General features: G+C 42.9%; 1 protein-coding gene across 3 annotated transcripts in view; it reads left to right on the top strand.

Annotated features, from left to right (window-relative positions):
* The first annotated feature begins 5,163 nt into the window (after nucleotides 1–5,163).
* BMPER (BMP binding endothelial regulator) overlaps nucleotides 5,164–22,340 on the top strand; it is a 150,604-nt gene continuing 133,427 nt past the window's right edge. The window contains exons 1-4 of one of the 3 annotated variants that reach the window (XM_048950764.1): nucleotides 5,164–5,213; nucleotides 6,550–8,003; nucleotides 8,432–9,468; nucleotides 11,110–11,195. In XM_048950764.1, the coding sequence (XP_048806721.1) occupies nucleotides 9,174–9,468; nucleotides 11,110–11,195 (381 nt within the window). In that variant the 5' untranslated portion in view covers nucleotides 5,164–5,213; nucleotides 6,550–8,003; nucleotides 8,432–9,173. Of the gene's footprint in view, nucleotides 5,214–6,045; nucleotides 8,004–8,431; nucleotides 9,469–10,248; nucleotides 10,433–11,109; nucleotides 11,196–22,340 lie in introns of those variants that run through there. The other 2 variants (XM_048950763.1, XM_048950765.1) reach the window with 2 other exon arrangements.

The raw sequence follows: 22,340 nt of genomic DNA, 5'->3' as shown, positions 1-22,340 counted from the left end.
GTGTAATTCATTTCTTCCCCGTATTGCTTCTTTTTCTTTCTCCTTTTTTTTTTTTGTACCAGATCCCATTGATCATAAATTGATGATTTCTCCCAGCAGCCACTTTATAAATATGTTCTAAAATCCTGAAAGAAGACAACTTGCAGCGAGGAGTGTTTTGGTTAAACCTTTGAAATACAATGTAGCTATTCTTCTCTAGGATGAATAACATTGCTTTCAGCATCAGAAAAATAATGAATGGAAAACCAAATGTGCTCTAGAGAAGTTGAAGCTTTTTTTTTTAAAGGGCTACTGCCCAAGTATGTCATCCAATGGAGGAAAATTGGTAGCTGCATTGTTTTTTTGTAAGACAGCTACCCAGACGGTGATGTGATACCTTTTATTGGGCTAACCAAAGTTAAAATTAGAACTGAGCGAATAAATCCCAGTGAGTAACAGCATTAGTACATTTTAACCTTTCTTGCTTCTCACTAAGATGAACTTTTTCAAACCTGGGCACTGATTTTTTGGCTTCCAGTTTTAGGACATGTTGGAAGAGGACCTGATTGCTAAGCCTGGTGAGTTCTTGACAGTTTTGCTGCCCGATCACACAGAAACAAGTAGGCAGAAAGTACTGTGTGGTCTTCCTTATTCAAAATTCTGATTTTGGCCAGAAAAACAATTTCTAAAAAGGCTTTTCCATCTTTCTGCCATTGTAGATATCCAGAATACAAATCTGGACCCTAAGTGTTTAGTTGAGTTGAACTTCCTGAGGTCTCAAACCACTAGTTTTGTCCATCCCTCTGTGGCTAAGCTAGGAAGTGAATTCTGGCATTTGCCTCTCTGTATATTTAGGTTGCTATAGAACAGCTGAGGACATTTCTGAAAAACTGCACGCACTGCAACTTTTTATATAGAAAGTTGTTACCAAATCACTTTCATATTGCTTGAAACTCTTTTTTTCTATTTCTCTCTGGTCACTGTCTTCACTATTGAACATTTTTAGGTACTTCCACTGTCACTCAATTTAAAGACCAATTGTTCCTTCACTGTATAACATTTATCCTGGCAGTAGCTACATTCTCCTTCAAAGCCAGCTGTGTGCTACCACAGGTGAAATGAGTGGCCCAGCAGTGGTAACTAGGTCAAACTACCTGTTAATAGTGAAGTTGTATAAGCTGTGCTGATTCAGCATCCAATGGGTGTGCCAGAGCAGTTTCCAAAATGATAAACTTGCTCACCAGAGTGGCTAGAGGACATTTTTGTTACGAAAAACAAAGCCAAAGGATATAAGTAAAAGATCTTCATTTAGTTACGTGATAATTACCTGGAGCAAGGTGTTAGTCATGGAGCTGCTGTGGCAGGAAGCAATGGGAATAGGGAGAGCAGAAGCACAGAATGCTTCACTTTACCTCCAAAAGGTAACTGTGCTGCAGCATAGGTCTTCAGCAGCAGTCTTGCAGTCAGGATGTGCCAGAATCCCTTAAGACTCTTCTCCCAGCTCGGTGCCTCCACCTGGCTCATGTCAGAGGTATCACTGGGCCCTTCTTTGTATAATTTTCCAACCTTTGTACGCTGTAGCATTAGGCAGTGCTTTGAAAATACTCATAAACCAGTATAACAGTTTTCAGTCACAGAGGATCTCCCTGCAGGCTCCCATTTCTCTTCATCTTTTCCATGTGCCCACAGGGGTGTCTTTGTGTTGACGTGCTGCACGTCGTCTCTGTTGGGTTTGGCTCAGTCCCTGTCCTTCCCTTGCAAAGGCCTGCATTATCAAAGCCAACTGATAATTTTGATTGCCCTCATTTTTTCAGTTACCCCCAATTAAGCTCGAGGCCTGAGGCTCAGTCTGGGAATTCAAAAAGTGAGACTCCAGATTTTGAGAATTTGGTTGCGGGTGAATAGAGCTATTGTTAGGCTGCTCCCCTGCTCATACCTTTGCAACCCGACTGGATTCTACTAGCTGTGAAAAAATACTTACTTTGCACTGCACCTCTCCTAGAAGAACATAAAGTATAGCTTTCAGAGCCATCTTTTCTTGCTCTCTTCTTCTAGTTTACATCATGTAAATTCAATCTGTCTCTTCCTAATTCTTTTCTGCACTTGGGCCAGCAGCTGAAAGCCTGCAAAAATATGTGCATCTTATCCTCTGTGCATTCTGTAGAAACAGCTTTACAAACCGCAGAGGCTATTTTAAAATAAACGGCCATTTTTTAAAATCCCATCATTACAAAGCAGAGGGTTGATTGTTGTCCTCTGAATGTTTCATAGCAGCAAAATTTCAGCATTTTGGGAATTGCTCTGTCTATTCATCCAACTGGAATGAATCCAAAAGCAAAGCATGGAACTGTTGCTAGCACTAACTCGTCACTGAATGTTACTTTCTATAATAGATGGCTTGTACTGTCATTTTGTGGAATGCTCAAAAGTCAGTTAATCATCATTTGGAGTGTGGGGATAATTCTTTTTTTTTTTTTTTTTTTTTAAATAGAGATGCACAGGAACGATCTTTAAGAAGTCCAATTACTTCCATTACTTCTGGCACAGCAGAACTGAAAACGGCTCCATCATGAGGCCCCCTGTTCTGTGATTTATTATCTCATGTTTTTCTTTTGGAATATGAAAGTTTAGGAAGATAAACATGTGCTTCAAAACAAGTCTATTTAAGAAAGTAATTGTGAAAGCTAAGAAATACTATGCTGGAGGATCTGGTAGGTGAAGGCTTGGGTCTTCATCTTGCAGGTGCTCCAGGCTATGCATGTCCCCCATCCAAGCCACACCAGTGGGCAGTGGAGGCAGCTGGGACAGCTGGCTTGGTGTAGCCTCAAAGTACTGAGGCAGCTCATCTCCTTTTCTCTGAAGGATTCCAGTTTGACTTTTAGGTTCATTTCTGTGGTTCTATCAGACCACTGCCTCCTAAGCAATGCCTAGGAAACCCTAGACAACAGCAGCCACCTAACCCAGTTTGTGGATTAATTTAGGCCTGGTGCCAATTTGAATGGGAGGACTGAGCGGATGAACTGTGACTGGGTGGGCTGCCTTTGGCCTTGTTTTGGGCCATGATTGCTTCTCTAGGGCCCCACGGATGCACCCTTTGGGAGAAGATCCTGTTCCTTGGGTTCCCCCGCACATAGTGAGGCCAAACACATGGCCACTCTGATGCCATAGCCACTCTGCACTTAAATTTATCCCAGTTCATGCTATCCTGATTTGCTTTAGAGCCCTGACTCAACAAGGCCCTGCAGGAGGCAGAACCTTTCTGACAATGATGTGATGATTCTTATCTATCTCATTTGGGTACTCTGATGTGTGAACATTTCCCAGGGAAGGATCTAAACTGGCACAATGAGAAATTTCCAAATTGCTTTCAGCACAGTGACATCCATTCTGTTAAAAATAGCTCTCCTATTTATTATCTAGCTCTCATACTGACACAGACTAGGTCACAGCCTTACGGACTGACTTCAAGTTAACCAAAATACAATAACATGAAAGCCAGGTAGAATTTTAAGTAACTTGGTAAACAGTTCTGTGTTGTTCAGGCTAGCTTGGTTAGAACCAAAAGAAGAGCAAACCCTCCAAAGCCCCAAAATTGGTGGTGAAAATAGTTCTTCACCAATCAACATCTGAACAGAAATCATTCTGTGTCAGAATATCAGCCAACCATTCCCTTGACACTCCAGTTTACATTTAAAGATATCTGAAACGATGTATACCACGTAAATACATATTTAAAATTCTATGAAGCCTTGAAACTGTTGGTTGTTTTCTTTGGTCATGGGTAATTCAGCTGACTCTCTTGGGTTTAATCTGCAAATATATGCAAGACATGACTGATACTTTACCAGGATAAATACTTTTCCCTGTCCCTGTTCACCTTGTGCTTCTCAGCAATATATTTAGAGATATGCTACTGATAGAGAAGCTGGGGCAGGGGCTGAAGACCCCTGCAGATCTGCATAATGACACTCAGTGCCCACCTCGGGCACATTTAATGGTCCCCTCCCTCTGACAGCCACAGATAGCTGAGAGGCGGACAGATGAATTACACTGCCTTGTGCAAGTACCTTTTTCTCCTGCTCAAATGGCTGTGGGCTTTCCTTTTGGTGATGGTCTAAGACTAATCTCACTCACATGAATCAGTAGCAAAATGAGATGGTTTTTAACAGTCTTCAACTTTGTATTTGCTTATGTACATTTCTGCCGTTTCTTTAAATACTCTTTGATAGTAGAACAGAGTCTAATTTTGAGCTTAAGTACATGCAGAATATCTGGGGTTTAATTATTCAGCCAGATTGCTGAGCAGTTTAGTGTGATATCTTGCAACACTGCTGCTTTAATATTGGCTATATTAGTCATTATGAAACTCCATAATTCTCAGAAATTACAACAGACCAGTGCAGGATTACCCTGATTTGTTCATGTATGCTGATGAAAAAAAGTTGCTTATGATTGTAATTTCATTGCCCTATATGTGTGATACTGTCAGTTGGATGAATCGGACATTGCATTAAATGGTTGTACTTTCATGTAGATTAGCAGCCAAGAAGTTGCACAGACAATTTTATTTAAAAGGAAACAAAAAAAGAGGAGAGGAGAGGAGAGGAGAGGAGAGGAGAGGAGAGGAGAGGAGAGGAGAGGAGAGGAGAGGAGAGGAGAGGAGAGGAGAGGAGAGGAGAGGAGAGGAGAGGAGAGGAAGTAATTCTTAAATTACTTTTTTGTATCTGGAAAATAACAATATTGAGGATTTCACGGCAACACTGTCTTTTGTTTTGCTTCCAGATGGAATAAGGTATCCTGTATTCCTTGCAGGAGCAGTAGAAGCAAGTGCCCTGTGCGTATGAAGCCAGATGTGCAAAAAGTACATTCTGAGAACAATCCAAGAGAGAATTTCACTCGTGTAGCAGCAAGATATTAGCACATATGGATTAGATTGCTGTAAACAGATCTGTGGTTCAGGTTAATTGTGAAAGCAGCCCCATCCCCTCCCTGCCATGCAGCCGCACGCTGCGAGGATCTGGGCTCCCAACAGTGCCATCTGCCAGCAATCGCATCACACAGCACCTTTTCTCTTTTTTCCCTGCTACGGCCGACAAGCGACAACTTTTTTCATTACAGATGTCTTAAAATGAACGGCCCTTGATGTCCTCTCACTCATTGGGTGTAAATGAAGGCCACATGAACTAGAGGAAGCTCCAGCTTGGCAATTTACGATTGTTCCTCGGACATCACCTGTAAGTTCTTAAGCCTTTAGTTGACAGTCAGAAAAGCCCAAGGAGAAATTCTGCAAGAAAACAGGAACAACAGCAGTAAGAGCACAGCAACATGACAACTCACATGGTAGGGTTTCAATAGGAGAGGAGGTGATCATACTGGACACATGCAGTTAGACGCTTGGTTTTTAGCAGACATTCAACCTTTTACCTCCTTGTGCATGGTAGAGGCAGCTGCTTTAGAACTGGATCTTGGCTGGAAGGGAAAATCTCACATCAGAATAAGGAAGCCTTTTTTTTTAGGGGCGTGTGTGGTGTGGAACCAAGAATTTTAGAGCATGTAGTGAGGCTGCTGTAGTGTGCAGAGACCATCCTCACCCGCAGGCATCAGTCTGCCATGGTACATGGTGTTACTCTAATGCTCCCTTATTTGTTGCAGTCATCAGCTAGGAGAGTAGCTGGACAAAATGCAGGTTTCATTCGTCTCCCAAGTGCAAAACAAAGGAGTATTTCGTGCATGTCACTCTTTATGTGCTTTAATTAGCTTTTATCATCTCCCAGGCACAGCAGGTGTTCAAGGTAAACTTCACATGAAAACACATAGCTTACAAAATATTTTTAATTATCTATGGAAATGCAATTATCTATTTACAGCAGCTGAGTAACAAAAAAGCACATGCCTATGGACTGTGTTTGTTTAGCCTATACACTATCTAATAGCTTCTGCTAGGAATTCCATAGCTAGGATCATTTCTGTTATCATTTATTGTCTTTTTTAGCATACTTGACATGAGGCTATAACAGTTCATTTTCTCCACGTTGGAGTTATATTTTTTCCTCCACGCTGCAATCGTATTCATTAATATTATTATTGTTATTACTTTAGTTTGGAGATGTGATGCCATTTACATCCAGTTCGGGTTAGATTCTGTGCATTTGGCATGCATTTGTACAATTTTAAATTACAAGATTTTGAAGACTTTTGCAGTTAGAAACTCCTTCTTGTATGGTTTTTTGAGTTCTTAGAAAACATAATTTAAACAGCAGAAGTATGCAAGTTTGACCATGCCAAAACATTCTACGTTAACAAGCTTTTAAAATGTTACTCATTATCTTTATCTTGCCACAAATAAATTAAATACTTTACATGTTGCAGAGGTTTATGGAAAACTGTCAAAATGATGAGTTGTTTGATGAAATTTATAAACATTTATTCAAGTGAGTCTCACTGTAACTTTTAGATACTCTCCTTTTATTTAAGGACTTGGACCATATGTCACTTTTAATCTCGTTGCAGTTTGAAGGCCTCTTAGTATGTCCTCCAGCCCTCATTGGTTTTCTGATCATTATGCTGTAGGGGGACTTTGTCAAGAACACCTCTGAGAACCTCCGGCCGATCTGAAGGTTTGTGGCCATTATCTCATGGAGGAGAAGCGGTGAAATACCATTTGTTCACACCAGTAGATGCTGCTAACTGTAAATCATGATTAAGCACAGAAACGAATGAATGTAAGCCTCCTTTAACAGCAAATGCACGTGCCCTTCTTTTTGATGATGTAAGTTGTTGCTGACATACACGCTTTCCCATGCAGCATGTTGACTGAATACTTTCTTGCATGAGAAGGAACACTACACCCAAGACCTAAAACAGTGAATTTTCTTAACAAAAGAAAATACTTGTGAATTCTAATGATTCAGTGTATCCCTTCAGTTCTGGAAGAACTCTCCAGCTCAAAATAATGGGTGTTCTTGGTATTTTGATGTGCCAGTAAAACAGATGATCATGAAGAAAGATGTGAATGTGATCACTGTCATCTTCTTTACTACTGTTGTGTTTAACAAACAGTGAAGCTTTGTTTTTCATTTTAGGTGAGTGCTAAGTTGAACATTTATTGTCACCAGCTAATGGCTGACACCGTTAACAATTTATGGCTGACCACTGGGAAAGCACAACTGGAGAAGGAGCCAAATGACGTAAAACTAGGTACTTGTGAACAGCTAGCACTCCATCAATGAACCCGGGCTGACCAATAAACAAAACTAATGAACGTATCCCTTCAAGACAAAGTGATACTGTGTGATGCTTATACAAAGGAGGTAAGAATTTTGACGACATGTGATTTTGTTATATGCCAGCAGTTACAACAGAAGCCTCTGTGTGTGTCCAACAGCAGGACATGGCTTTCAGTGTGATCCTCTGGCTTTGCTAAGTTACCACAGCTTTGAATGTTTCTTGGAAAAGTAAATATCCATTCAGACATGGATGCAAGAAGAAATAATACCCAAACCTTTGGAACTGTGCTTAATGTGACATTACTACAAGAAGAAAAAAAAACACACATACCACTGATGTGATAGACTTTGGAGAAAGGTTAAGGGGAAAGGTAAAAAGCTGAGCCAAAGCTCATACTGTACCACTGAATGAGTGAAACTTTAGGTGGGAGGATTGGGATGGCGTGGTTCCCTCCTGCGCTGGATTTCACTTTGTGAGAGATTAAAATTAGAGAGTGATTCCCTGTAGTGTGTCACCACCACCGATGCCAGGAAGCATCGGCATTGCTCCCAACCATGAGCACTTCCCCCGCTCCATGATGAGAGGTAGGTGGGGAGCTGAGCCCTCAGCAAGCTACTCTGCCCAGCACCTGTGGATGGGGGAGGCCCACAGTGCCATTAGCAGGTGCATCTAACGATGAAGGACAGGGCAAATCCCTCACCCCAATGCTCTAGCAACCACAGCAAAAGGCACAGACCCAGCAAACGCACCCCAGAGAGCACTCAAAGTATTGTCATCACGCAGATGCTGTTGTAGAGGTAAGTTTGGGGCCAAGCAGTGTGTTGGGGATGCTGCAGCAAATCCCTGTGCCTTGCTGCACAACTGCCTTAGGTATGATTCCATTTCTCGTACTTGCAAACTGAATGAGGGATGGCAGGAATTGAGTGTGAAGCTCGCTTGCTGTCCCTTCTTGTCTTCATTTGACAGATGCAAACCTTTTGCAACTGTAGAGTATTTTTTATCAGCTCCCTGCTGTTATTTGGATACCTGATTGCTATTTGGCACCCTGCTGATTTGTATGTTTCTCACACCAGGCAGCATTAATATTTAATGAATTTTAGACCATCACAAAGAGAAGGCTCAATGCACGCAGTGACATAAGTACTCTCCTGTGGGAATTGTCACTTAAGAAATTATTGGAGCCTATTTTTTTTTATTTCATTTTTTTCTGTGGCTTTTGCTCTAGGACTGTAGCTGTGCTGGAATTAGAGAAGGGAAACGCAGCCACCAATTGCAGATAGAGAACTAAGGAAGAGCCAGTTTGCCAAAAGCTTCAGTACATCTTTCCATTGGAAAAAAAACATTCGGATAAGTGAGAATCTCTTCTGGAGCAGTGTTTAATATGTACCTCTACAGATTCATTTATCTTTGAAATAAAGGGAACTGTGAATCCTTTCCCAGAATAAATACATTAAAGTTTCATGCATTATACTTAGGCACTGCTCCCAATTTTATTTCCATGGAATACAAAATTCCCTCTTTTTATAGCTGCTTCCTTTAACGGCATCAAAATTATCACATGTGCCTATGCAGCTCAACCTGTTCAGGCTGATATTGTGCAACAGGAAAAGAAATCGGCTTTCTTTTTTCACGGGGAGGGATCTTGCTAGCGATTTCGACAGGCTGACAAATACAAGATTTCTGTGGTCCCGTCACAGGACGTTGGTTTCCCACTATAAAGGTGTGTGACAAGTGATGTTGGAAGTGAGGCGTGGGCATCCTGCATCTCACAATGGTGGTGCAAGCTTCCAGCGGTCTGCCGGGCTTCATTCTAACAACGAACACGCAAGTCTTGCGTCTGACTGGGAAGCAAATGCCTTTAAAGATAAAGCAGTCCTGTGCTGCCCGCACCTGATTTGCAGTTGCTGTCAGCTTTCTTGAAAGAACAGCTCGCATTCACTCCCCAGAAAAAGACCGTGCAAACGCGAATGAATCCGAAAGCACCTTTCAGCTCTGTCATCAGAGCGGTTTATTTCTGCGAGCTTGCGCTTCCCCCGGTGAAAAAGCACCGTGGAGGGAAAACGAGTTGCAAAGCAAACCCGGACAATCTCCGCGTAGCAGAAGGGTCACGCCGTCAGTGCAGCTCCGCGTGCAGAAGCTCAGCTTCGGCGCGCGCCCGTAGCTCACGCCGTGCCCGCGTCCAGAACGGCGACTTACGGACGGAAGAGCAAAGGGGGATCGAAGACCAGAACCTACCGGGCAAGGATGGACTCGGCAGCGCAGGTCTGGGCAGGGCGCCGTCAGCCCACGGCCAGGGCAGCCACTGGGCTCCGGCTGCCGGAGCTCTGCTGCGGCTGAGGCGATAGGAGCGGCCCCAGCAGCGCGGAGGGGAAAGAGGGAGCGGAGTGGGGAGCTCCGCGGAGCCGGCCGGGCGGGCGGCAGCCGGGGAGCAGAGCCCCGCAGTCGCTGCCCCGCCTGCTCCGCTCGTCCCCCCTCCACGTCCTCTTCCCGCTCGCTGTCCCCAAGCACGAATGGCCCGGCCGCCAGCTGTCGGGCCAGCCGAGGGTAGCGGCTTTCCCTGCCCAAGTACCTGCTTTTGCGCGAACAGCGGACCCCTCCAAGGAGCCGAGCTTCCTCTCCTCCCGGCCTTCTTTTACCTTTCCTGCTCTGCTCCTCGCCACCCTCCCGTTCCCCGCCCCGCCCGCAGCCCCCGACGCCGCTTTGGCCCGGGCGGTGCTGGCGGGGCCGGGAGGGAGTGGCCGGGCACCTCCCGGCGGGGAAGCGGGGTCCGGGCTGGCAGCGCGGCCGCGTGTGTGCGCCGGGGGGAGGCGGCGTGGGGCCGGGGGGTGCTGGAGGAGGGACTATGGGGGAGAGGAAGGTATAAGAAGGGATGCGGGCAGGGGAGGGGGGTGATGGAAAGAGGGGGTGCGGGGCCGAGGGGCCGGCGCTGACAGCTGCTTTCCCCGCACCCGCAGTCCCCTCCCCGGGGTGGGACTCCCCGGCGGGCCGGCATCTCCCTTCCTCCCCCCAATCCCCCCCCCCCCCCCCCCCCCCCCTCCGTAACCCAGGGCCGGGGGTCGGCGCGGGCTCCGGCGTCCCGCAGGCAGCGGCACCCGCGGCTCGCAGCCCGGGACCATGCCTCGGTCCAGCGGGAGCCCGGCGGGGACACCCGGCCTCGTCCCGGCCGCTGCCGTCCTCCTGGGCGCCCTCTGCCTCCCTGGGGCGCCGGCCTCCTCCCTGCTCACAGGTAAGGGCCGGGGCTGCGGGAGCGAGAGCGGGTTTCGGGCAGGTGAATGGAGAAGATGGGCTTCCCCCTCTTCCGTTTTTCTTGCTTTCTTTTTTTTTCTTTTCCCCTCGAGGATTATACTTTATTGCTCTCTGGGGCGCGCAGGGAAACGCGAATCAATTTCTAGCACGAGTGGGAAGCGATTCCAACGTGACACAGTGCCGGCTAATAGGGCCATAAAGGGATTCCTAATTCGATTCCGTCTGACAGTCAGCCCGCTCGCTCCCGCCCCGTCGCCAATTGGCTGTCAGGCGCCAGGAGGATGCTCGGTTTAACGCTTGTGCAGGGCTCCTGGTCCAACACCCAGCTTTGTGCTGATTTCAACAAGCTCTGGATCTGTCATTACAGAAGCGTCCTGCATTGCGTGGAGTACTCATTATTCTCCACACGTCATCAGAGAAAAGAAAAAGCTATAAGTGGGACACAGAGCAAGTTGGGTCTGTGCCACCAATAAAGGGACAGTCACTTCTCCACTCCCTTTGGCATGCTCACCTGCTCAAAATGGACAAATTGGGGCCAAACTTAATGTGGAAGGCTAGGAATGGAGCGGGGGTTAAGTGAGACTGACAAGTCATCACCCAAAACCAGCTGGGGGAATTGAAATACGTCAATATTTTTAATTTTTATCTCTCTTTCAGGATCCATTGCAAAATGCGAAAATGAAGGGGAAATTCTCCAGATACCTTTTATCACAGACAACCCTTGTATAATGTGTGTTTGCCTGGTAAGTTTGGATTTCAGATAATAAGAACGTTCAGGCCTGCGCTAAAAGTAACAGAACAAAGGGGGGAATATTTTACGTAATCAAACCTCAGGTAGCTTTGTTGCCTTTACGTAACGTGGGGTTATCTCAGCACCGAGCTAATGGAAAGTAACCCAATCCTTGATCTAGCAGTGGCTTGACTTTAAAACTCTCGGGCACAAAGTTAGACATGACTTTAATGTGTCATTGCAAAACTGCGTGTGGTGTGTGAATTTGGAGATGCTTTCAGGAGTCGGAGGTGTGCACGGAACCCTTTGGTGTAGCTCAGCAAATAGGGTGACAAGCAGGGGTAAGAAATGTTGCTGCTTTGAGCTTCCATGAGGTTGGCTTCCTCTGGGTGTGAGGTGGAGGCTGCAGGGTGCTTTTACAGAATCACATTTCCTTAGTATGGATGCCTAGAAAGTTACTGCATTGGAGATGCTCTGTTTCATTTCTGCCAAAGGGTAATGGCCGGGGTTGGAAGGGACCTCATTCCCCTTCCCTCTCCATCCCCCCTGCCACACACAGGGCCACCAACCTCCACATTTAATACTAGACCAGGCTGCCCAGGGCCTCACCCAACCTGGCCTTGAGCACCTCCAGGGATGGGGCATCCACAGCCTCTCTGGTTGCTTTACATGTTGGGATCAGATGACAAAGGATGCTTGTACTGGTGCTTTGCTCCAGGATGGCACTGCCTGCCCTGCTGGAGATGGAGCAGTTAATAATGTCTTGTGCCAGTACACTTTTTGGGGAGAAACATCCCATTTCCTTGTAACTTTACATCAGAGTTGAGCATTTTGGGAGCAATTCAGCCGGATACGCCAAGGCTTAGGAGTTATTGAAAAATAGTTATTCTAAATAAAACTTTGCACAACATACTTAAGAGAAAGCCATAAACCTTAATGTGCTGTTGCATGCAAAGGGAAGCATAGACCAGCAAGTGCTGTGCTTTATGTTTTGGAAGTTACTGAGTAGTGGAATGCACAGAATGTTTTCTACTTTAGGAACGAAATCTCTAGGCCCCCCCACTTCTATTACTGCTATAAATCTGATTAGCATTAGCCTGCGCTATTATAACCCTATAAAAGACTTAAAGAATTGTTTCAGGCTGAGTTTTAGAAGGCAATTTTGGCAACTGTAGGAACCTGATCTTAAGCCCATTGAGTTTGATGTATGTCACATGGATTCCAGTAGATTTAAAGTGAGGCCCAGCGATAACTTTTTAGCTAATAGTGATAAAGAATAAGTTATTGATTCTTCTGAACAGAGTGGTGTGGGGAAAGGAGGAGTAAGGGATGTGGTGAGTAAAGAAATCAAAGGGAAAACAAAAAAGACACGAAGCTGTGTTTTATCATGGATCACCTTCCCAAATATGTCTGCCACCACTCTTGCTAATGGAAGCTGGTGTTAACCAGCGAGGAAGCAATTTATCTGTGAAGGAGCAGAAGTTCAGTCTTGGACATGAGGGCAATAATGCAGGGGAAAATACTTGTATTTATAGATCTCTCTAGACCTTGGCTTATTAAATCAATGAGCACCCTTTTAGTGCATGAACATGAAGAAGTGCAAAAAACACTGGATATAAGAACTCTAAATCTTTGTAGTTTCTGGGGCATATTTTAGAGAAATGGCAAATGAGGGCACTTGGTTCCCTTCAGTGGAAGTAAGATACCACATTTCCTTAGTATGGATGTCTAGAAAGTTACTGCATTGGAGATGCTCTGTTTCATTTCTGCCAAAGGGTAAATGTGATCTCTCTTTCTTGACTGGGAAGCCAGGAGGCCAGGTAGAGGAGAATGAGACTAGCTTGGAGATACTGACTTTGACACTGTACAGCATCCCAAGCAGTGACTTATTGGACAGGCTGTTGCTGAAATCTTTGTTCAGGCCTTACCACAAGGGAAAAGATGAGTTTTAGGAGGTCTGGGGAGATAAGAAACAAAAGATGTGATATGGTGATTTGTTACCAGGAGGGAAAAGAGAACCAGGTTTCCTTCCACCCAACTAGAAAGATCAGTTGTTTAATAGTGATTCAGTGAGGAACTTTCTCTGGAAGACCTATCGTCCTGTACAAGCATAAACCTGATCTATGTCTGTATCTTAAGAAGAGAGCAACTTAGAAGAGAACTTAATCAGCTGTTCCAGGAAGGAAAGAATTGCTGTCCAGAGAGGACAGACTATTTGACAAAGGGCACTTGTCTTAAGACCAAGAAGAAAGCAGGTAACTGAAATATTGGATTGAATGCTGACAGGTTTCCCCTATCAGTGATGCTTTTCCATAGCTTCAAGCTGTCATAAAGAACTGCACAAGTTGTGGAAATCTGAATGGAGTATCTAAATAAAGTCTTTCCATGTCTTTCCCATCTCACTAATGAGGGAAGACTGAACTGAAATGCTGGAACCAAATCACCAAATGATTAGTGACAGAACTGACTGCTGATCGTGTCTGCAGTGCACAGGATTGCATCCTAGCAAGGCAGAAGAAGGGAGGCAGCATGAGCAAAGCAGTCTTCATTTCACAGTCTCTTAACAGGCTGAATAGGTTAAGAGGGCAAAGGAAGATGTAGTACTCTGAGAGCAAATGTGGTAGAATCTAGAAACTCAAAGGTCATGAATATGTTGCCATAATGCAACAAAGGTTTCAAAGAGAAATTACAAATGCAATTTCTCATACAACACTGACAAGCCTTGCTAGAAAGTCCAAAAACCCAAATTTGTCTATTCTCACTGACTAGGAGACTGGGCGAGTTGATGTTTGTGACATGAACATGAACAAAGTAAATAATGTAGACACTGACTTTGGCAGGGGCTGCTTTGCTAAAGCTTGTAGGTGCCATTTGAGAGTTATTGGCAACACTGCCTGTTGCCAACCCTGAGGACTGAACACTGAGGATCTCCTGGAGGCAGCCAAGTGCAGCTACCAACTGAGATGAGTTCATTCGTAAGCATGTGCTGTAACATGTGAAAAGAGAAGTTGTAGTGATAAGGGAATTCAGAGTGGGGGACATGTGCTGGATTTCATATGCTGCACATAGTAAATCGTTCACTTCTCAAGTACAGGTAATATTTTTCTAAGGAAAAGGCTCTGTGTCCACCATGAGATAACACTATTGTGGACTTCTTTGCTTGTCATACTGAAATGTAGTGGAGTGCACAGAACCGTCCTGGTTCTTGCCTCCTAGTATAAGGGAACAGAGGTCAGAACCGGGAGTGTGTGTGAATGTACACTGTAGCTCTGTATGCAAGAAATATCAGCAGAACAAGGCATTGCAGATAATGCTGGAAGTTGCTTTTGTGATGTTTTCAAGTGATAATATGGGAGTATGCTTTAGTTATGATGTGCAATTCAGCACAGAAGTAATTGGATGATAGTCTGTGGCTAGTGATACAGAGGATACCAGGACAAGAGGATCCTGTCATCCTTCTCTTGTTAAACTGCTATGAAGTTACAAGCCCTAGAAATATTTTCTGGTAGGAAGGATGAGAACTAATAAAACCACTTTAAGCTTTACACTTTACTTACGGCTAATAAAGCTTTTTTTTACTTTTGCTTATTGAATGTGATTACTCATTACGGTTAAGTACAAACAAGATCAAAATCTGCAGGCCCCAAAGTTACAATCTATAAGTCTTTGCTTTATTATCATTATAATGCCCATTAAAAACGGTCATTTTAAACATCTGCAAGGCAATAGTTTCAAAGTGAGCTTTTACAATTACACTTCAGTGCTGTTATACTGCTGTCCAGCTAATCATCTCTAAGCACTTAATAAACATGAATGAATTTGATCTCCAAAGAAATGATCATTAATTACAGCTGACTGCAAGGAGTGAGCTTTTTATCTTTTTCTTTTTCTTTTTGCATAGAAAAACATCAAAGTCAAAGAGAGGTTGTAGTTTATCCACAAGCAATTTCTTGTAGGACTGTGATGAAAGCTTAGGTCTCCTAACTCTTTGTCTAATGGTTTGACTACAAAACTATCCACTTTCACTTCACTTGTACTTTACGAGAGGGTGAGCGTGGATTCGAGGTAAAAATATATAACATTAATAATATTCATAATGGAACTATATGGATTCAGTTCAAGAAACTAATTCTTTATTCCAGGTAGTAGATGTTTTAAGACTGCTTGGGGTTATATCTAGGCTACCTAATGCAAAAATTCTCCTCTATAATATTCTCACAAATCCGTGGAAACGCGTGTTTATTTCAATGCAGAGGAAGGTTTTATACACTTATTAAGTTTTGGGGGGACCCAAATATGTCACGTCTTCAGATGCAGACTTAAATATTTCAGATGTGAATGTATTATTCTGAGGGTTGCAGAGGCCTGAGTGAATTGGTCTTATGTAGAAACAGAACTTCATAAATGTGAAAATTTACCCCACTTTGGTAAGTTTGTAGCGCAGATATGTTCTGAGGGTTTTGAAATGTCAAGAGGAAAATGCTATTAATGGAGAATTGGGGGGAACATTTGATTGCATTTCTTTTATATGGGTGTGAGCATATAAAATAGGCATGGAATATTTTAAGTTCAACTTCGGTACAGTAGTAAATGACCAAGTGCAAGAGAGTTTTTGTTGGTACAGCTTTTTGGCTGGAAGATATCTAAAACTCAAAATAGAAGTAGTCTCACACCTGATATTATAGCATTTGCTTTCAAGAAATATACATGTGTGGAAAAGACATAAAAATGCTACAGCCCGACAGAAATGGGTGAAATGAGAGCCTGTGTATAATTTTAGGAGGAAAATGTAAAAACCTCCCAGGATCGCCTTAGCCTGAATTAAACTTTGAGTGCTATTGTGAAGGTGAGATGAGCTTGGGGGTCACAGTGCTGATGGGTGGTGGTGAGGAAAGCTGTGCCATTTTCGGCTCGTGTATCATCATCTATGTGAACCCTGAGCATCTTGCCAGAAGCAAGCAGGGATCCAAGAATGACCTATTCATTGGCCAGTGGTGGGTGTATGTAATTTTAAAATGAGTGGATCAAAAATGCCAGTAGAAAGAGATAGGTGAAAAGCCAGGAAGTGCAAGGAAATAGATAAGTGCACCTTAGCTAGTGATATCCTGCATATCATAAGAACATACCTCAGTTTGGCAGGAAATCACTCTTATTTTGTCAGGAAGGATTGTATTTTATTTTCCTAAATACTTTAGAACAAAGTGGGTTGTGTCAAGAAACAGCTGATAAATGCCAGTGGTGATCTTGACAAGCCACATCTAAAACAGTGCCATTCCCCCTACTTTTCCTCCCTTCCCTCATGCCTGAGCCTCAAATTTGCCAAGTGTACCTGAGGAGTGGTAATCATATGTCTCAACCTTTTATCGCCTAAATCCAGAACAGAAGGAAATAAATGTGAGCCAGAAAGTATAACCAAGTGTTGGAAATCTGAGAAAAGTTTGGAGACAGGAGCCCAAGAAACTAGAAATCAGAGTTTTGCTTGGCATAAGTTTTATTCAGCTAGAAACATCATTCTGTAGTTTAAATTTCCGCTTTTAAATCCAAACGCGCAATGTAGAATTTGACCTTTGCTCATAAAAAATTATGTTAAATTTTTCATTATAAGAGCTAGTGTTCTACCTAGCTTGAACCAACTGAATAGAGAAACCAAGTGCAACAAACCAAAAAATGGAAGAAAGAACCTCTGTCCCAGTTCTTCTTGTTCCCAATAAGATCCAACTCCACATTGTGGGCTAAAGCAAGGAAGCTGCTAGATTTGCTGAGATTCTTTACCTATAACATAGCTGATTTCTGTGGCACAATATGCAATTCAAAAGCTAGCCTGAGAGCAAGTGTTTGACACATGTTCAGTGAAGATGGCAGTGTTTTCGTACATCAGGATTCAATTGTTGTTGCGTCAAGGTATAATGCAGCCCAGATGACTTCTAGTGGAGAAGTGCACATTTAAAAAAAAATCATCAAACATTTCTTTCATACCTACTTTATTTAATATAATTTCAAGAGTTTACATACATCAGCTGTAGAATCTACCAAGATTGCATCTTCTTTCAATTTAAATACTCTTGGTCTCCATTACTGCATAATATAATCAGCTTTCTTTTCACCCACAAAAATAACAAACAAAAAGACAAAAAAAAATAGCCTAAGATACGGTAGTGTGCTGGTTGTCTTCAGCCCCGTATTACTGCAAAAGAGAACATTGTTTTGATCAATGTTTGAAGGGTTCCTGGAACACAAACATGCCCCAACATGATGAAAGCTTTATTAGTTTTTATCCGATTTAAAAAAAAAGATACAGATGTATATGACATCTTTTAAATGAGGAGGAAAAAAAAACCACAGTGCCAAAAACAAACCCAGAAAACAAAAACCAGTTAAAACTCCATGTCTGATGCAACTTGGAGTCCAATACGTGCTTCCATAGGGAGACCAAGGAGCAGCATGTGTAGATGAAGATAGTTTTGCGAGTGAAAAGTGAATTGAATCGAGAGCCAAAGCAGGTTAATTATCTGTTATACAGGTGATTGCTTTGATAGGCTCTCCTAAAAATAATTCAGGTAGATTCTGCTCTTAACTAATGCAATACCTGTGCATAAGGTGAGACTTTCATCTGAGAATGAAACGTAACTAGCTGATGGCAGAAGATGGTGACTCTGACTTGTTCCTCTAGGTTTACAACAGCAGTGTTGAGGCAGTGTTCAAGTCAGCCTAGTCCTGTGTGCAGATAAGGCCACCCTGGCCAAGTAGCACCACGTGTAACATCTCCAGGTAATTTTCACTTCTGAGGAACAAATACGGGTTGAGTAGCAGCATGTTGGGTCTGTGCCATCTGTGGCTCTTTTGAAGTCCACTTGCTGCACATCACTTCACATCCCAGAGCAGTCCCACAGCCTGCAGGCTAGATTCCTTTCAGATCAAAAAGTGCTGTGCTGCCATCAGTCCTTCTTTGAGCAGGAGCCCGGCTCGGTGTTCCTGTGCCGGCATTTCTGACTTGTGTGAAACCCAGTTGGAAGAGAGGCTCCAGCTGCTGATGGGTGTCCAGCCAGAGGAGCAGGCTGGAGCTACAGCAAAGAAAAATCTCTCCAAACCCCCACGCTGTGGGTGAGATTTATACATCCCTAAATAGGTATCTGTGCCCTCAGCTCATGTTTTGTCGTGACGTTTATTTTGGAGGCGCAGCGTGCAGTCATGTGTGACAGCTTGTGATTAAGCCTTTGTGGAAATCTGCAGGCTTGAAGAAGCTATATCATGGTGTTCTCAGGCCACGTGGGCTAGTGAGGAAATCACTGCTTGCACATTTCTAACACAGAGTCAGCTGTATCGAGCAAGCAGACATATGCACACAGTGCTGAACTGATTATAGTTCTTGGCAAAACCCTCCTGGAAGAGTGCTGGTGATATGTCATTGCAATAATGATGAAGATCCAATGCACCAAGTATGGAAATGAGATTCTCATTGGCGTAATTAATGGATTAGAGAGCTCAGATACAAAAGAACATATTTAAATTGCATAAATAATATGGAGAAAAGTATGAAGGGCACAAAAATACCATAAACTAAATGGAAAAATGTAATATAAATTGCAAATGTCTTTGGAATGTATCTACAATAAGTGCAAAATGGATCAGTCTAAGTTAAGGCACTTTTTTACTGCCAATAAGAAAAACATTATTAAAGAGCTGGTCCAATATCAGAATGGCATTTTAAAAGCATACAGTTACCTGTATATAGTTTTTATTAGCTTTCAAGTTTCTTCCATTGAGTTGTTAACAGTCTTCTTAAGAATTATGGTCCTGTAAGTGAATGGTTCACAGTGTCAGTACTTCTGGTGTTCTGCTTTGTGCTGCTATATAAAAATAGATATTTTTTCCCCACAAAATATCTGGTTTTATACCCTCATCATTTTTTAATAGGAATTTTTGAGGGAAGAAAAATATTAACCAACAACCAAAAAAATCAAATGAAAATGCAACCTTTATTATATTGAGCTTACGGTCAAATACAAGGCTATTATGAAAAAAAAAAACCAGAAACCCACAACAAAACCAACAGTATTGTATAAAACCTTTTACCTGTAAAACTACTATTAAAATGACTATCATGCTGGTACTTGCTCATGTTGTACCTAGTAACTGCTGTAATTACTTCCTCTGAGACCTCTTGTCCTCTTCATCACATGCATTAAGCTGCAGCTAAAAAATCTCCAGTCTGACCACTTGTCAGATTTAGCTTTGTGCACCATTTTGCATCCATCTGAATCAAGTGCTGAGCTCTCTAAGTGCAATATGAGCCTCACCCCTTCTTGCCCTTCTGTCATCCTCAGGAGTTGACCTTGCTTACTTTCTGAGACCTGTATTTTTTTTTTGTCCCTCCTAATTCACTTCTTTTCCAGTTTTTGCCTTTTTTTTTTTTTTCCTCTTTCTGCTTTTCTTCCTTCAGTTTGCCTCCATATCTGGAATCTTCTTACTTCAGACAGTGCTCAGAATTGAGCTGTTAGACTAGGTCTGCATACTGCTATCTCAGCGAAAAGATAACATGTCTTCACGTGCTGTCTGTGGCTTGTATCCTCTTTAGGTGTTCTTATGTTCATTTCTACACCTGTTCTACACAGCAACCTCCTATCTATGGTCTACATTTTCTGTGTTGTTTTTTGTGGTGTTCAGGGAGGGAGGCACTTATTTGTGCCATGAAGTGCTGCTGAGGAAGCCAGTAAATAGCATTAGTGCTGGAAGTCTGTTAGTTCTTGTGAGCATGAAAGATGGATATGTGATGAAATGGTATTTAGAAAACGGATGAAAAAGATCTGGCACTTTCACTGACCAATTGAGGTCCCAGTTTTTGGAGTACCCATGATAAATAAACATATTCTCAAAGCTTCAGTGTTAAAGACTGAATCAGATTAACTCTGCCTTAGAGCTGCATGTATGCACCTTCTCTCTTGTAGCTGAGATGTTATGTGGGGCATAGAAGCAGAAGCTCTGCACTCCTCCTTGCCCAGGAGGATGCATACTGATGCGTCCTAGAGTTCTGTCCAGGAAGAAGAGATTTCTGACAACTCCTTGGTTAAAAGCATTGTGCTTGTTAATAATTCCTAGCACCTTTATATTCAGTTATACTCATAGAATCATAAAATCATGAAGGTTGGAAAAGATTAATGGTCAGCTAGTCCAACTATCAACCCATCCCTACCATGCCCACTAAAGAACGTCTCTCAGTGCTACATCTACATATTTCTTGAGCACCTCCAAGTGACTCCACCACTTCCATGGGTGGTATGTTCTAATGACTTACAACTCAATCTGAGAAGAAAATTTTTTCACATATCCAACTGGCTCCAAAGGGAATTGGGTTTGTTTCAGAGTTAGAAACCACCCAGATTTATTCTGATGTCTGCTTAGAGTCATACATTTGCATCTGATTTTCAGATTTATCTTATGAGTTCTCGGTGGCTGAAAAACAACAGATGCTGAATGTCCTGAAATTGTCTCCTCCTTTGCTGTCTGAGTGGCTTTATGCAACTGAGGCATCTTTTGCAAAAGAGCTGACAAAGCAGGCTCTAAGGATTTGTTAAGATTTGATGGTGCCATTTAGTAAAGCACCTCCATGTTGTGCTGCTTGGGAATCATTGGAGCAGGAAGGAACTGGGTAGTGTGGCCGAATAAGATTATGCTGACGGGCAGAATGCAAAGTGTGCAAGCTTTTAGTCTGTAAATCAAGGGGTGGTGGATGAGTGGTTTGTAAAAGCAGTGGGTAAAAAAAAGGCTGCACAATTGAAATTATGCATTGAAATGTTTTCAGTGTGGCAATGCAAGAAACCTTTCTAACAGTGTGCTTTGGGCCTAGTGTGTCTGTGATCTAAACACTTTAAGCACTTCTGGAGAAGCTTGCTGATGTGGATGTATGAGAAGTAACATTATGCACTAATACTGAACCAGAGCTTGTTTGACAGGAAAACAGTGAGGAAATAGAAGAAGCATGCAATCTGTATAACTTCTGGAAAAATAGCTGTGTATGTCCAATTTAACTTGGCAGAGTTTCCTAATCCTCAAGCAAAATCTCAAAAATCAATCTGTAGTGGAAATAAAAAAAAAAAAATCTGGAATTCTAGGCCATGGTACTGAAAAATTAGAGTGGTTTTATGTACATGTTGTTACAAGAGGGGTGTGTTTTTGGTGCCTAAATCTGTATATAATCATTTTAGTATAGAATTTATATCTTTGATGTTATCAGGTTTCTTGGCATAATTAAACCAGTCCACATGGAAACATACAAAGGTGGGAGCCAAAAAAGGGAAGAAAAAAAAAGCAAATCATCTACAACAAAAGGGAGGTTCACTGGAAGGCATCCAGCTGGAGAGATGAGTAAGCAGCCCCAGTCTGTTTGGTGGGCATTGCCTCTTCCATGCAAGACAGCACATAAGATATTGCTCCCATTAAAGAGTTTAGGTTAACACACTGGATACTGCTTAGACTGCACTGTTGTCTTCAGCAGTCTCTAAATGTCTTATCTCCTCCACTGAGAAGACAACTCAGAACAAGATTTCTTACAGTCATTATACTGAGCAGAGAGATGATGGGAGGCACTGACTGCAAGGCTGGACCCTGAACTCTGTTCTGGGGCTCAGTACCTCATTCTTTGCCATTCAGGGTTTACTGCTCTGACGTGCAGTCAGTCACTAATGGACGACTGGAGCATCTCCTCTTGTGTCATACAGCTTAGTGATTTGAGACTGTGGAAGACAAAGAGCTTGTTGTAAAGTACATCAAGAGCAATTGATGGAGAAATTATGGTCAAGAAATTTCTTTATCTTCTCTAGGCTAGAGAAGTGTGGACACAATGGAAGAAATGTTGCTTCTTTTCCAACCCAGACTAGGCTATAACTTGGTGACGAGGGCCTTCTCTTATTGCAGAATAAGGTACACTTAATAAAATCTTAAATTTCTAAGACCTCAGGAGAATGCTTTTCAGTTTTCTTTAGTTCAGCTTCAGGTTCTCATTTTTACATGGCACTTAAGTCTCTCATCATAAAGAGCCCTGCTTACATTGAAGGTGTGAAACCTTTGAGTTTCGGGCCATCTTTCCCCCCTCCCTTGTGATTTTCCTCCTGGCTGCCTGGGTAGTAGTGCTGCTGCCTAATTTCTTGCTTTTCAAAGGGAA

This window comes from Lagopus muta, chromosome 7 (genome assembly GCF_023343835.1).
Source record: "Lagopus muta isolate bLagMut1 chromosome 7, bLagMut1 primary, whole genome shotgun sequence".
Lineage (NCBI taxonomy): Eukaryota > Metazoa > Chordata > Aves > Galliformes > Phasianidae > Lagopus > Lagopus muta.
Note: the sequence above shows the minus strand (reverse complement) of the source record. Positions and strands in the feature narration are given on the sequence as shown.